Source organism: Bactrocera latifrons, unplaced genomic scaffold, assembly GCF_001853355.1.
Source record: "Bactrocera latifrons isolate USDA-ARS-PBARC rearing strain unplaced genomic scaffold, ASM185335v1 scaffold_130, whole genome shotgun sequence".
NCBI classification, from domain to species: domain Eukaryota; kingdom Metazoa; phylum Arthropoda; class Insecta; order Diptera; family Tephritidae; genus Bactrocera; species Bactrocera latifrons.
In genome coordinates, this window is record NW_017534742.1 from 468,423 (window position 1) to 484,192 (window position 15,770).

The 15,770-nt window shown below is 32.5% G+C and overlaps 2 protein-coding genes across 4 annotated transcripts; both read right to left on the reverse strand.

Annotated features, from left to right (window-relative positions):
- Window positions 1-829: 829 nt before the first annotated feature.
- On the reverse strand, window positions 830-5,281 carry LOC108964963 (guanine nucleotide-binding protein subunit beta-1). 2 transcript variants are annotated; one of them, XM_018927053.1, is made up of 3 exons: window positions 5,085-5,281; window positions 4,107-4,674; window positions 830-3,884 (listed from the first exon to the last, which is right to left on the reverse strand). In XM_018927053.1, the coding sequence occupies exon 3, from the start codon at window positions 3,869-3,871 to the stop codon at window positions 2,849-2,851; it is 1,023 nt and encodes a 340-aa protein (XP_018782598.1). In that variant the 5' UTR covers window positions 3,872-3,884; window positions 4,107-4,674; window positions 5,085-5,281; the 3' UTR covers window positions 830-2,848. The 2 variants fall into 2 exon arrangements, with proteins under 2 accessions (XP_018782598.1, XP_018782597.1); XM_018927052.1 differs by having other exon boundaries at window positions 830-3,936.
- Window positions 5,282-7,261: 1,980 nt separating this feature from the next.
- Window positions 7,262-15,708, reverse strand: LOC108964961 (ran-binding protein 16). Of its 2 annotated transcripts, XM_018927047.1 has the most exons (21): window positions 15,386-15,708; window positions 15,069-15,298; window positions 14,840-15,005; window positions 14,534-14,763; window positions 14,243-14,459; window positions 14,088-14,186; window positions 13,874-14,020; window positions 13,323-13,796; window positions 13,064-13,269; window positions 12,355-12,499; window positions 12,146-12,293; window positions 11,859-12,012; window positions 11,356-11,761; window positions 11,157-11,295; window positions 11,016-11,093; window positions 10,881-10,942; window positions 10,679-10,818; window positions 10,498-10,617; window positions 10,369-10,439; window positions 8,417-8,523; window positions 7,262-7,665 (listed from the first exon to the last, which is right to left on the reverse strand). In XM_018927047.1, the coding sequence occupies exons 1-20, from the start codon at window positions 15,386-15,388 to the stop codon at window positions 8,441-8,443; spliced, it is 3,318 nt and encodes a 1,105-aa protein (XP_018782592.1). In that variant the 5' UTR covers window positions 15,389-15,708; the 3' UTR covers window positions 7,262-7,665; window positions 8,417-8,440. The 2 variants fall into 2 exon arrangements, with proteins under 2 accessions (XP_018782592.1, XP_018782593.1); XM_018927048.1 differs by lacking the exon at window positions 8,417-8,523.
- Between the last annotated feature and the right edge of the window lie 62 nt (window positions 15,709-15,770).

Genomic DNA, 15,770 nt, shown 5'->3' on the forward strand with positions numbered 1-15,770 from the left:
ACCGAAAATAATAAGAGGAGGAAAAGAATTACAAAATATATCCACGGCAGGTTTGCGGCATTACTTAGGTACATATGCTACACTGTAGAATCCAAAGGAAAATTAACAAATACAGCGTAAATTTTGTATGCGGTACTATCGAATATGGGTAAGTAAGCACCACACAATACTCAATATATCAAAACACACAAAAATACGTTTAAAAATGTTTAAAGCTCAATTTAATACAGTATAACTTTAAATAAAAAATAAAACAAAATAAAAAACAATTAACATATGTGTATGAAACAATAATTGAAAACATATGTATATTCCAATTATTTTATATAAATGACAAATAGGATCACGTTAAACATAATTATATATTATATAAGTTTAGGAGTCACTGATGCTTCTAAAAATATTTGTGGATTGTTTCGTCATCGTCAATAATTCTGTATGAGCTTCAAATAGGATACACTCAATATATAAGTATTCTTTGTTCATAAATGTACGTAATTCTATTATATAGAAATTAACAAATAAAGTAAATTTATTATCATTTTATCATACAAAGAAATATATTCTACACAAGCTAGTGTTCGCAATAAAATGTAAATTGCAATTATAATCAGTTTCAACTCATAGGTATGTTTTCTTTAAATAAATAACATTAGATAGAATAAAAATAAATGTGTGCGTTTTATTTGATAATTCTTTAAATATATTTTTTGCGATTGTTTTCAGTGTTATGTGTGCGTTTGTAAAAGTTGGGTAAGTATTAAACTTTTGATAAAATCGGTTGAATAATTTATTAAATTTCTTAGCAATTATGCCACAGAGTTTGTACAATTTGTTATGTTATATCTTAAAATAGGTAATTTTTTGTGCTTAAAAGTCGATTTGTAGCTCATACCAAATTTTTTTTTATGTATATATGAATGATTGTAAACGAGTCAAGTAACTGAATTGGGCAACGAAATAMGTAAATTGAATAGATACATAACAAAATCTAAATTGTATGTACTACTACTGTACCCTTTTGCCTATATTTAAAGTTTTGAAGTAATAAAATGCAATACGGTACTTGCGCCAAGTGCAACTACTTTGTACGTATATGTATGTTTTGTATTTTTGTATGTGGTTCAGTGTAGCAACGTTTTATGAACACATCAAAGTATGTCAGCACAAGTACGGGGACTAAAAATTTTTAAAGACGCATTTCCATATGGTAGATATATGTAAATATTTTTCATGTTGAGTGAAATTCTAACTTCTTATAAAGATGTGATAACATTACATTATTGACATGTGACCATGTTGTTGTTTTGACAAAGGTTTCTCACATTTTTATATATGTCGTTTCTGCATCCCATACATTTACAAATCACAGCAAGCCCAAACAAAAAAAATCATATTTTTAGATAATGCCTTCCTTTCATCTTTCTTTGCGATCATATTATAATAATAAAAGGTGTTTGCTTCCTTCGTACGAGTAACAAAGTCAATTAAACATCTATTCCTCTTCTTATTTTATTAAATATCCCCTCGTACCGCGTTGAAATGGTAATGTAAGAGAGGTCATATACATATACATATGAATTCAGTACATGTGGGGTATGCACGTATATTAGACTGATTTGTTTCATATCAATGCTTTTATGTTGCTAATTTGTTATTTTTTTATTACCGATGCTAATAATGCTTTCTCTTTATCGGTTTATTATTTTCCATATTTTTCTAATACTTTAAATTAATTTTGTTCTCGCACACACATATATGTATGTTATTCTAGCGGTATGAACGGCGTAATATTTCTACGGCTGATACCGGTACTGTTTATATTTTAATATACAAATTATTTTACGCTCTTTGATTTAAATTTAGTTTTCTCCTAACTTTCTCATTATTTTTACGTTTTGTGTATGTAAGTATGATTTTAGCTGTTGCTACATAGCTTTTATGGCCATATATAAAATTTATTCGTTTATTTTTTATTAATTTCTTGATCATTTGTAATTTTGAGTTGTATATAAATTAGTGCTTAAACTTAATAAGAAATTTTTTTATATCTTATTGGGTTTCATTCCAAGTATTATTCACTATACTTCTACAATTTTTTACCCCTTATAATATTTCGACTTAATTTTCTTGCTGTGGTTTTGTAAATGCGTTTTCAACAGATTTCGCTGTGATTTAACTCAGTTAAAGCCTTCGCTTTTATCAGGGCTTCTGTGCTTTGTTTCTCTGATATTCAGTTACATATATTCAGTATTATTTTACTGTGACATCATAATCATATTTTTATTTTTTTTTTTTGTTTTGTCTCTGCAAATTTTACTTAATGGCTTTGTTTCTGTTGCGTTTGGTTTATTTTTCTCATTATTTTATCGGTCTCGTTATTTTATATCAGTTTTACATTACTTTTAACTTATATGATTTTATGTATATAATTTATATAAATAATTTGTTTAATGTAAGCTTGTATATAAATCGTATGCGTGTGTCAGCATATGCTTCCGTCTTACGTCCAGTGTCCCCTGTCCCTTGTCCCTTTCCCGGGTTTTCGATAGTTCGAGTGTTTATATATTTTTGTTTGCGTGTATACTAGTGAATGTTTTGTGTATTGTATGTAAATTTTAAATATACTGCCGAAAATGGAGGATAATGGGGAGTTACAGCGTGGGAAGTGGCCGTATTACGATGGTGCACGTTATTCGATCACTAGGTGAGTTGTGGAAAGCGAATGGAATTTAAGGTGTAACTCACTATCGCTATATTTCTCTCTTCGTATTCCTAATCCACTCCATCCGCACTTGCATCCACATATCTTCCACTTATGGCGGCGTAACGTACAATCGCAAACGCTTTAATTCCACACACGCAAAAACGAATCCCATGATCCCGTTGCAACAGCCATGCCATTTTCGGTCACACCGAGACATGAGACACGATTATCATGACCTGCTAAAATTCCGGATCGCTCTGCTTTCATTGTATCCCATACGTTGCAATTGAAATCATCGTAACCCGCTAACAGCAAGCGACCGCTCTTCGAGAACGCCACTGATGTGATACCGCAGATGATGTTGTCGTGCGAATACATTGCCAACTCCTGGTCTGCGCGAATATCGAAAAGGCGGCACGTGGCATCATCAGAACCTGTTGCAAATGCTTGTCCATTAGGGAAAAATGTTACTGCGTTGATGTCAGATTCGTGTCCGGGAAATGTTTGTTTACATACACCTTCACGGATATCCCATAATTTTGCTGAAGCATCACAAGCACCAGACACAAAAGTTTTGCATCCTGGCGCCAGAGATAACGCCATTACATCGCCAGTATGTCCTAAGAATGAGGTTACTTGTTGGCCTGTCTCGATGTCCCAGAGGCCACAAGTCATATCGCCAGAGCTGGTAACAATCTGATTGTCATCCAGAAAACGACAGCATGACAAATATCCACCATGGCCAGGTAACTCACGAGAAACGCGCACATTTCCCTCACGCGTCTTCAAGTTGTAGATTGAACACATATTGTCAAGGCCTCCACAGGCGACATAACTTCCCGAAGGGGCATATGCGCACGTCATCACCCAAGAGGACCGCAAAGGTATAGCGTGCACCTTATTGGTGGTGTGTGAATCCCAGACGATTAATTTGCCATCCTGTGATGCCGAAACCAAATTGCGCGAATCACTACCCCAATGCATAGCGTAGATCTTTGCCAAATGACCTCGCAAAGTACGCCGAGTGCGCATCTGAATACGACCTATTGGTTCCAATGTGGCAGCGGCTTGCACTAAACTTGTGTCACAGGCAGCCTTACGTGCATCTCGTATGGCATTTTTAAGAGATTCGGCTTCTTGTCTTAAGCTATCTAATTCATTCATTTCGACGATGTTGCTATYGCAATTGATACAATAAAATTGTGTTACCTTTTAATATTTTGAAGCTCCTATATGTATATATGTATAGTAGAATTAAGATTTATATAAAGTTATGTTAATAATTAAATATATATGCATATATGTACAATAAAATTCTCTTTTTTTTTTTAAATAACAACGTTAATACTTTTTTTCATCTCTGCTTATAAGGCTTATAAGTCTGTGTCATAAAATGTACCTAAGTGATTTATCCACTGACGATACMAGAAGGATGAATTAAGGGTGCGGTTTTTGTCTCCTCTTCTAATCGAGTGTAAATTAAAGCGATCCCAGTTTTCTTTGATGTAGTATAGTTATTGGTACAATATCATATGTTGATTTAAATGAAAATTTGTGCGTTCCAATACTTGTGCTTCAATCAAAGATTTCGTGTTGCGGTCTTTGGTTTTTTATGTCGCTCTTATCCAAATACTTTGCCTTCCCTACGCTCGATTATTTTTGCTGCTGTATGTATATATACATATATTTGAACCTTCTATAATTTTCATTCGGGTTATGGTATGGCGGTGAATAATTTTTTCACAAGTTAAACGGATTATTCAGAGCGCAGAACAGTTTGTATGCCTTCAATTAAACGACTTTTACCAAAACGGGCCTCTGTTTTATTTACAGTTTGCTTTTACAATTTTTAACCGATTTTTCTACTGACAAATTGGACAATTTTATTATTCGCTTCGTTCTCTTCTGCTTAGCTCTACTTTTTTGGTACACCAAAATCGCTTTAATTCGCACCACCAATAGAGGAGCTTTATGGAGAACGAAGGCAGCGACAGCAGCAGCGATACAAAGCAGCATATACATATGTATTTGGTACAGAGGACGGACGACAGCACGACAATGCGAGAAGCAGTTTAGCAGAGCACAATATAGTGTCGTCGCAGAAACACCAAATAAGTTGAACGAAAATTTAACGAATCCCAGTGTAAACGGTTGTCGCAGTCATACCAGTTATATTCAGATGTCCGGATCAACGTACGAGATGTGCAAAAGAGAGGAAAATATTGAGAAAAGAAAATCAATTTTAGATATTTTCTCGAATCAGCACATTCATTGCGCTGCTCCTTTTAATGTGGAACATTTACTTTACACTATGAGGTGCTTCTTCTTTCATTACACTAGTCATTATTACTAATTTTTCACGGCAATTTTTCCTTACATTTTCCCTTAGCTCTTCACTGCACTATAAACCATACGAATCGAAATTCACAGTATTTTAAATTTCTTTTGAATTCAGATTTGTCTTTTTGCCAGTATATAACACTATATTCAGTTTTCAAAAATTCCTACTACAATAAATTTTCACACTCAACTAACTCGGACCCAACTTCTACTACTGATTTAATTTTGCTACTTGCTGGAAGAGAGCGGCACTAATCAAAATCCTCTGCTTCTGCCTCTGCCTTTACCTCTGTCACCGCCGCTGCTCTGCTGCCAGTATGACAATTCGGCCAACACCTATCACGAAGTAATCATTTAGTGTTGCCAGAAAAACTTTCCAGAGACCGACCACTAATGTCCACTATTGTACTCTAAAAAACCAGCGCTCTCTTTAATCTGAGCTAACTTATTCAAATAATTATAAGGTAGAAGAGAAGRAGTAAGCAGCTAGATATATTGTAATATAGTTGTTAAAAGGCAATCATGTGACATAAAATTTCCATTATTTTTCTTCTTTGTACTTTTTAAAAATTTAAACAGATATAAAATATCTTAGGGAGAGAGACATATACACATATGTATATTCAATTTCACATATTTATCAATGGAGAGTATATATGACTAAAAAAACAACAGCCTCAGTTTTGTCCACTCATTTTAATGGTTAAACCACTGAGTTGGCAGCACTCTAGACGTCATAGAAAAATATGATATACGTMCTAGAAACGATAAACTATATACGTTCTCTGACTATAATTTACGCTCTCTGCCTAAATTTTGACAGATAATTAAACAACAAAATTTTTAAACGAAAAATCAAAACAATTCAGTTATTGMTCACGAAAACGTGAATTATTGAATGGACATTGCTTTTGATTTATATTATGATGGCAAAAATGTTGAGGCCAAAATTAACGTGAACATACGAAAAAGTCTTCGTGACCGCTCATATCCATTGGAACTTTCYAACTCCCAGTAAATAAAAGTTATATTGACAATTAAATTACTTTTAAATAATGCTTGTTGCAGATTCACAAGTTATTTTCGTACAAATAAGAAATCGTTTTGTTTGTTACTAAATGAGATGAAGGAATACGTCAACCCAAACTTTGAGTTGATATCGATAATAAAAAACTAATAAAACAAATCACAAAAAAAAAAGAATACTCATTGTTTAACTCATTTAAATGAATCATTTAAATTTATTTAAAACTTTAGGAAGAATTTCTACGATCAAATACATACTAGTGTAACTAATAAAATGAGAAACGTCAACAAAAAGGAAAATTGTATTTTATTTTTCTTTTCAAATGGGGTATTGTGTTTTTATGAAGCTCATATTTAGTTGCGTGGGCTTAATTTTTTAATATTACGGCACTGCGTCGTAGTATTTAGTCAACAAGTTTTTGGCATCTTTCAGAGTAAATAGTATCCTATTCGCTCGCAGCCTCCTATAGTTGCGTTATCGATGTCGATTTACATACGGCAGCATAATGTTCTGAATTATTTTGACATAGGGGTGACCAGTAATGCTTCCTTGCAACCATAAATGTGGCCTACACCTTGCTAAGAAAAGYACAACTAAACTATAATACTTAAACCTCTGTGTTTTACCATTTTTACTATATATTTCGGCTGGTATTCGGCATTGGATGAATGCCTTACATATAAGCAATCGTTTTGGCCATATATCACAAACTTCGATTTGTCCTTTAGTCTTTGTTCAACATATGTTTCAGGCAATAACGGCACTTTTTATTTTATGTGGACACCCACGAAAACGTTAAGTAAAAGTAAAAAAACTAAAATATAACAATTTCATGCTCAGTCAACAGTCTGCAAAGTTTAATGGTAGGATATACATATATGTATGCTTTTTTTTTTAAATAACCCCTGATCGGTCCAACACAGGAGTGTCCATAGTTTTTATGAATGCAAAAAGGAGTGCGATTGAAAACAATTATGGGCACCCCGATATAGCATTGACTAAGGTTATTTTTTTAAGCGCMGCCGAAGGTCTCCCTATTAAAGAACTGCCCGACCGTCATCTCGTTAAAATAAGCCGATTACAGAAACAAAAATAATAAGTTCCTCCTTCGTTGGGGGACCAAAAYTATACATTTCCTAAAAAGATTGATGAATTCTCTATCTAAAAAAGCAGCACACAACAATAAAATCATTATTTACATGGATTGTGTTTATTAAAATTTAACTTTGTACACGTACAAAATAATCAAGTTACTTGTAACATATTACAAACTTTTTTGTTAGCAAAATAAAATCGAGTCATCGCAAACAGTCAGCCATTTATCAGTGCCACTATTAAAGCCCTTTCATCAGTTACAATACACCTACTATACTGCACACGCGGTTGCAGTAAAATAATGTATTCATTAATATATTCCTTATGATTTCTCCTTATTATATTCTATTTTAAATATGTATAAATAAATGTTTATCCAATCGAAATTAACTCAAAAAATGCAGGACAATAAATGTGTCAACAAGATGTTTTCCTTCCAACAATTATTATACTGAAACTGAATAATTGGTCTCAGAATATACTTGGTACGCATTATCTAAAAATAAATAAATAGAAACGAAATCAATTAGTTTCTTTATACATTGTATATAGTAATATGTATATAATATTTGCTCCTGTCAGAAATTCGGTGTTCATGTAATTATATTTTCACAGTTTATTTTTCGTATTCTTTCATTTGTAATCAAAACTAAGTTCATTAAAAAGGCTTAGCAATACTCTTATATGTATTCTTTGTATACTTTGACTTCCATTCGTGATTCCAAATAATTGAATTTTTTTCCTAACCTAATTTTTTCATCATCATCTTTTATTTCCATTCAAATCTCTATTTAAATCATGAAGGCACTTCCCCTTTTCATCTTGATGATAAATATTGATATTAATGCAGTATTACAATTCTCCACTTTGAATGTTTTCACATCCTTCAGATTTATAAACAAATTCAAATATCGTTTTCGAGAAACTTTTTGTTTATTGATTTTTACTTGTAACATTTTGTTTTTATCCCATGTTTTGAAAATCTATTTGTTTCAATTCAATTGCCGTTATTTATTCTAATAGAAAGAACTTAACAAATTTGATAATAAATTTTAACCTAACATGACATTACCGGTTGTTTTGTTTGCACAGAAATATTATTGGTAAAAATATATAATTTTCGAACAACAATGAACCTTATTTTTTAATATACTATTATGTGAAAAACATGAACTTAATAGTTATTGGGCAATAAAAAGGCATTGTTAGTTCTTACAACCGTTAGTAAGCATGTGATTTAAATTTACCCTCCCAAAGGTCCTGGAAAATATTTAGTCATCATCTCTCATGTACTCTTTCTCGAGCTCGTTGAGCAAAAAATCATTGATATCGCTAACTGAACTGATAACATTAACTGAAATAAATAATAAATAAATATATACGTGAATTGTAGGGCTGTGAATTGATGCGTTCTCGTATGTGTATACATTGTATATGTATGTATCTATATAAAGAATTTTCTACAGTGAGTACACAGTTACCTTATGCTCCGTAACCCCCTCTTTTGAGGAAAGGCAAGTTAATTGACAAAGAAGGAATCTTTATACTATAGAGAAAGACATATTTCTTTCTGACCTATATGTCAATTATTGCTAATTAATATAAATAAAATTAAAATGCGAATGCTTTAAAAAATATAATATTTAAGACAGCATGACACAACAAACGACTTTCGAACTGCAGAATTGCAACTATTTCAATCATGATTGTTATATCAATCTAACATATATGATTCTTACATAAGCAAATCAGCTATAAGTAAAATATCAAAAGCTAGATCGCAAACATATAAAATGGTTTCATTAGCTAACTAAACAGGATTGATATAAAGTCTGCAAAGTATATCACGGTTTGAGAATTTGTTGTGCCATTAACTTTTGTCCATCCTCAAAGTATGCAAAATTATTGCGCAATCTACCACGAATAGATGTGATTTTGAAGATTTTTGAGATCATGGATAATCAAAAAAGTTGTTTAGTCATGTATTATATATATTYGAGAAGATATTGCGAGAAGTGAGCGCTTACAAGTTTGAACTAGTTTCTTTTCAAATTYAGCTTTAAACAAGCACTGCCCTATTCTAGGCATCCTTATGATACAGTTGCACCACAATCACTTTTCTCATATAAGTTCAATTGAAAGCTTGAACACAAATCTCTTAGTTTTTGAGATATCGCTCTCACATTCTGCACGTGTTTTTTATCTCAAAGAACCTGTTCATTTGTTGGATCCCCTGATATCGGATTATTATAAAATAAATCTGTCATAAAAATTAATTTCTTGTACGGAAAACTTTATCATTCGACATTATAACTTTGGTATAGATTATTGTATAAGGCATTTTGGTATAGATTGCTCAGATCCAATAACAATACCTTGTTGGCTATATATATTTTTTTTTCCTTATTCTCCTTCTTCTTCTTCTTAATTGGCGTAGACACCGCTTACGCGATTATAGCCGAGTTAACAACAGCGTGCCAGTCGTTTCTTCTTTTCGCTAGGTGGCGCCAATTGGATATTCCAAGCGTAACCAAGTCCTTCTCGTTCGTCGAATACTTTCAGAGCTGGAGTGTTTTCGTCCATTCGAATAACATGACCTAGCCAGCGTAGCCGCTGCCTTTTAATTCGCTGAACTATGTCAATGTCGTCATATATCTCATACATTCGCGTTGGCCAACGCGCAAAGGACCATAAATCTTTCACAGAGCTTTTCTCTCGAAAACTCGCAACATCGACTCATCGGTTGTTGTCATCGTCCAAGCTTATAAAGTTTTTTTCTTATTAAGTAATCCTAATTCAACTTAAAAGCTTATATCGAAAGAACTAAAAAAAATTTTCCGTTGGCTGCAAACCGTTGGTCGGGTATTTCTTTAGATTTACTTATACGATAGTATTGAACAATACTGGTCGAAATTTATACCCCTTTAGCCTCGATAAATATTTTATAAACGATATACATGTAACACTTTCCATTTCCATAAAATAGAAGCTATAGTTAAAAAAAACATTACTTTAATTTTATTAAACTTAAGAATTTCAAAAAAAAAAAAGGAAGACTACACTGCGTAAGGGTCACTAAATTCAAACAAAAATGTAGTTAAATAGATAAATAGTATCTGCCCCTCTACAGCTATCAAAAACTTTGTGGCAAGTTTTTCTGTTTGCGCAAATTAGGTTAGTTAAAATTTTTAATACGAACCTGTATTATAACTTGATGATTTTGGTAAATTAACAACGTCACGACGGAAAGAAGATAGATTTTGCGTAAATCTAAAATTCGAACAAATTAACATCAACATATATTATAATTAATATACAAATCACACACTTCTCTTTATTTTTGCTAGAAACGTTGCGTTCTATCCCGACCATAAGATCATCAAACCACTGTGCCATTGTTTGTTGTTTATCCAATGGTTGCGAACGGATTATGTTATCTTTTAAGGATCTGTAATAAAATGTATTTAATCCATGCCGATTAATATGCGTACTAGACGAATGGCACGTACCTAAAATAGTCTTCATATAGGAGAATGAGTACCAAAAGAGGGCGTGACATCGACCACTGATTCCTACAATCTTCTGCCATGACGTTATTCAACAAAGTGGACATCATGTTTTGCAATAAATCTGAGTTCATCTCCACTACCTGAAGACAGTTTACATTTTATAAGAATCTAAAATAATTTGGTAACCGAGATTAGCAAGTACCTCAAGGAACTGTACATTTTCGGGAGTAATATTTCGTAACTTCTTGTTTGGGAATGTTGAAACTAAAAATATACGAAACATATTTTCGTAAATAGATTTTAGAAATTCTTATTTGAAACCAAAACTCATACGTACCTTTTAATTGCAATTGTTTAAATATATATGATACGATACTGTCTAATATGGAACAACAGCTAATATAAATTGTTGAATCTGATTTGTACAAAATAATTATTAGAAATAATTTTAAATAATTATGTTTACAGTTTTTCTTACCTAAAGCAGAAAGACCTTTTGAAAGGCTTTCTAATATATAAACAAATGCTCGCGGTTCCAAGCCTGCCAAAAAGGTTATATGGTCCTGTGACAAACAGTTAAGCAGACCATAATATGCCGAAGACAATTTTGGGTATTCCTAAACGTAATAAATACCGTTGATTAAATTGTTTAATGTATAAATACTAATAATACCAACCAATAAATCGTTTTGCTGTATAGACATAATAAGCTTCGCAGCAATATTCAGGACATTATCAAGTGTGTCATCACCGTATAGTTTAAATACGCCAAAATTTACATAATTACCACCTAAGGCATTTTTAAGAATTAAAAAACAAATTGAAATGCCTTTTAAACGCATCGGATACTGTTGATCTCGAGGGACATCTAGATGCAATATTCGATTGCCGTAAATGCAAATTAATTTTGACGCTTCCCGGAACAACAAAATTCCCATTGGACTGGATACATTGCCTTGCAGACGTTGAGTGCGGCAATGCACAAGCTCGGCGAACAACTTCAGTACTGGTGTTGTAACGGCTGGGTCATGGGCCCACAACTCTACCGCGCGTATTAAGATAGGCAAATAGTCCGCGTAATAACTTTAAAGAAAGGGAAACAAATATTATTAAGATTTTCTCATTACAATTTGAATAGGGTGATACTGAAACACTTGAGTACTTTAAATAAGATACTTACAGCCATTCAAAAAGCATTGTGTATGGTATACGTGCATTTAAAGGTTGCGCTAGGCCGCGCAAATCTCGAGCCAAACCAATAATTGCCTTCTTAGCTTCCTCGTTGGGAAAACTATTAGAATCCATTAACACTGTGCCCAGGGACTCAAACTGATCTGTAAATTTGTTATAACGCAAATACACGTTAATTCGAATTTATTTATACGAAATATGTATTAAATTCGATAAAGTTTTCAACTAGATTCACTTGCAATGATTTGGTTAATAAATATATTATTTTACAATTACTTGTTAGAGGCGTTAAAAAGTTGTAGAAACGTTCCTCGTCTTCTCCTAAGTCGAACATAAGCAAACGCCCAAGTGACGTGTAGAACATTGTGCGACAACGCATTTCCGATAAAGATGAATTGGTGCCCAAAAATGGAAAATGCTCACTCTAAGAAATGTTTAAGTGAATGTTATAAGAAAATCTTACATAATATAAATCACTCACTAACCGTGTGGTGGGTTAACATGAATTGCACCTCCTCCAGTTTTGCTAGTTTTCTAACAGAGTTAAAATGCACCGACAGGTCCGAAAGCAACATTAGTGTCTTAGTTATGATTTGTTCAGAGTGGCCCCAGAACTTAAGATTAGTTATACTGCAATGCAAGTTAGAAATTGTCTCTTTTCAATTATAAATCGATAAATATTCGTATTTCCCCCCTTATTATATATTCTGAAAAGAACTGTTTAGAGCAAAGGTATAATCTCGAAAGAAGTTGTTCAAATCGGACTACTAGAGTATATAGCTGCCCTACAAACTGATCGATGAAAATCTAGTTTCTGTATGGAAACTTTTATATTTTTGAAAGGTSATATAACTGTTTTTCTTATTTGTCAGAAGTTTAAGGTCTGTGACTTTTAAACCAAATAAGCWACAAATTCATTACATAAACAATTAGGATATTTCCTCAAAAATAGTTGTTAACCACACTAAACTGACTTAGTTTCTCTTTTTTAAATATTTAGTATCGATAATAATAATGTATTAGTAACTTTTTGTTTCGAATAGATGGCTTAAWTATATAACAGATAGATCTTTTTGAAAAAGTAACCAAAGATCACTGCACTTTACGACKTTCTATATTAAAAAGCTAGATCAATTTTGTGATGTTGCACTATCGGATTTAACAGATTTATGCATGTTAGTATATTTTACCCACATTTTGCGATTAATAAAACTTAAGAGCATTTGTTCATCATTTAAACCAAAGACTTCACTCAGTCGTTTGTAAACATTTGCTTTTTGTGTTTGTTCAGTGATGTGCATTTTGCGTACTTGTTCCAAAAAACTTAAAACGGCCAGTTCGAGTTTCTCACAGCCTGCTTGTGGTAAACGTGCGTCCGTTAAACTCATTAATTGTAAAACCTGAAATAATTTTCTCATAAAACCTTTCTGTATAAAATGTAACGCGTGCATACTCTTATCACTAATTCCGCATCCATTGTATCATGATCATCATTAGAATTAACTGTGAGGCGACCAACAATTGCTGAACCAATTATATAAACTAGCCATGTCAATTGCAGTTCATGAACTGTGATATCCATGGGATTGGCGTTACGCGTCTGTAGCAAATTCTCATACTCTCTAGCTTTTTGGTCAAAATGCTGAACAAGTAGAGTGCAAGTTTTATCATATTCACAACGTTCAATCACAGACAATTGCTCTAATTGTTGTTGAACCATACACAAATCATCCAAAGGATCCTCCATATTATCACGMACAATAACTGGAACAGCATCTAGACGTGACTCAATATAAGCCTTTGTTACCTCAGGAGTATATGTTCCTAATAAATGTGGTTCAGGAGATTTAACGTACGGTACAGATGCCACCATTCTTTGCCACAACGTGAGCAGATAATGTACACTGTTGGGTGCAAACTGCCACATCTGAAAAAAAACAGTAATTTATAGCTCTAACTATAGTTATAATAACAAATATTAATATAAAATTAAATATTACAAACCTGTAGCGATTGAACTGTAAATTTAGCAATCAACTGTATAGCTTCCGGATAACAGGGAACCGCTATAAGTTCACCTAATTGATAATTTGACTTAAGTCGAGCTAATAGCCGACAAAACTCATGATAGTTATCGGGATCACTAAGCCCCTGTAATGTGTTTGTTAWTTATTATTAAAAAGTACAAATCAATGCATATATTATATACAAAACTTACATGTAGATTCATAAGAATATTTTTTACTCCTTCAACTAAATGAGTAAGAAATTTTGTCCTTTCTGAATTATTAAAGAGGGACCGACGTACTGAGGTCATCTATTCAAAGAAATAAGTTGAAGGTGAAATTAGCTATTTTAATTTTCTTAACATACTTGTACGAGGCAAGATAGTGAATAGCTTGCTAAACCATTAGGAAGTATYTGATAAAGATCGAAAAACAATTTTAATGTATTAGAATCCAAAAATGCTGGTCGCCAAGATGTTGGTATTTGAACACTGTTCATATCATCCGACGATTCATCCGTTGAACTTCCAATAAAATCAAAGCTTAAGCAGTTTTTCGTTAATCGCAAAACATGTGATATTAGTCTGCAGATATAGGAAATATATTTATGAATTATTGTCATTGTTAAAATTGCACCATTACAAAATTTTATACGAACGCTTGTTGGGATTCATCCATAAAATTTAAATTTTTACTGTTGTCACGAGCAGTGACCAATAAAGAACAGGATAGTAAAAAAATGTCATAAAGTTGTTGATCGCGGAACGAAGTGGCGATTTTTCTATTTTTCGAAAAAGTCAAATTAACATCAACTTCAATTATTGAATTCATTTCTAGAACAAGCTGCGATAAAATCTGAACGCCGATTGTGCAATGTTCTACAGAGCCCTAAAAATCGTATGTTRTTATTAATAATATTTGAAGTTCATATTTTTTTAATTTTTCACACCGATAAAATATTTACCTGTAAAAATTTCTTAACATCTTCGAAAAGATTTTGAAAAATCAATTCGCTCTTATACATGTCGAACCAACCATATTTAGTAATTTTTGCAAGAAGTGTAACAAGTGCTTGTACCACAAAATGCTGTAAATTGGGACGATTAGCCAAATAATTCAATACATAGCTTCTGCAGAGAAAAATTACAATATTCATAAATATGATCTTCTAAGGATATTCAAATTTGTTTAACCTTATATCAATGCGTTGTTCCAAATTCAGTCCTTGTATTAATTTTGTTAGTGTCGTAGCAGCTAATAACTGAGCATAGCTAGAATCGGCACGCTCTAATAACATTTGACATTTAGGAAGTGCATCTGGACTACTCACGAAAGCTACTAAAGCCTTCTCAGCATCTGATCGTATCACTGAATCGGTGGCCTCATACAGCTGCTTACAAAGTATTTCTAATTGTTGTATTTCCTGTTAAAACAAGTTTTGGGTATTTTAATTAAAACATTTTAACTGGCGCTTGATATGTTTTTATGAATTAAGAAGTTTTTAATGTACCATTATTCCTCTATCAAAATAGTAGATAATTAATACCACTGCTAAAAGGTGGTATATTCTGGCTTGGGTTTAGTTTGATTTGACCGTATAAAACTATCCAAATTTTTGGATCTTTGTACCACAAATTAGCGCCACTAATCTTTTCACTATTAAAATTTCTTAAACCACCGTTTTTAWAAGCAAGGAGTAGCATCAATCCAATGCTCGCTTGTTTATCACCAAACTCCTGCAAGTGTAGTAAAAAAGTAAATTGTGTTCATAAAATTACAATTTTACGTTTCTCTGTATTTTTCTTGTATTTCAACAGCGGCCATTGACAGTTCGAAAGAGATGCCACGTAAAATAATCAAGATATTGTACTAAAAAAAATAAAACAGTGCTAAAT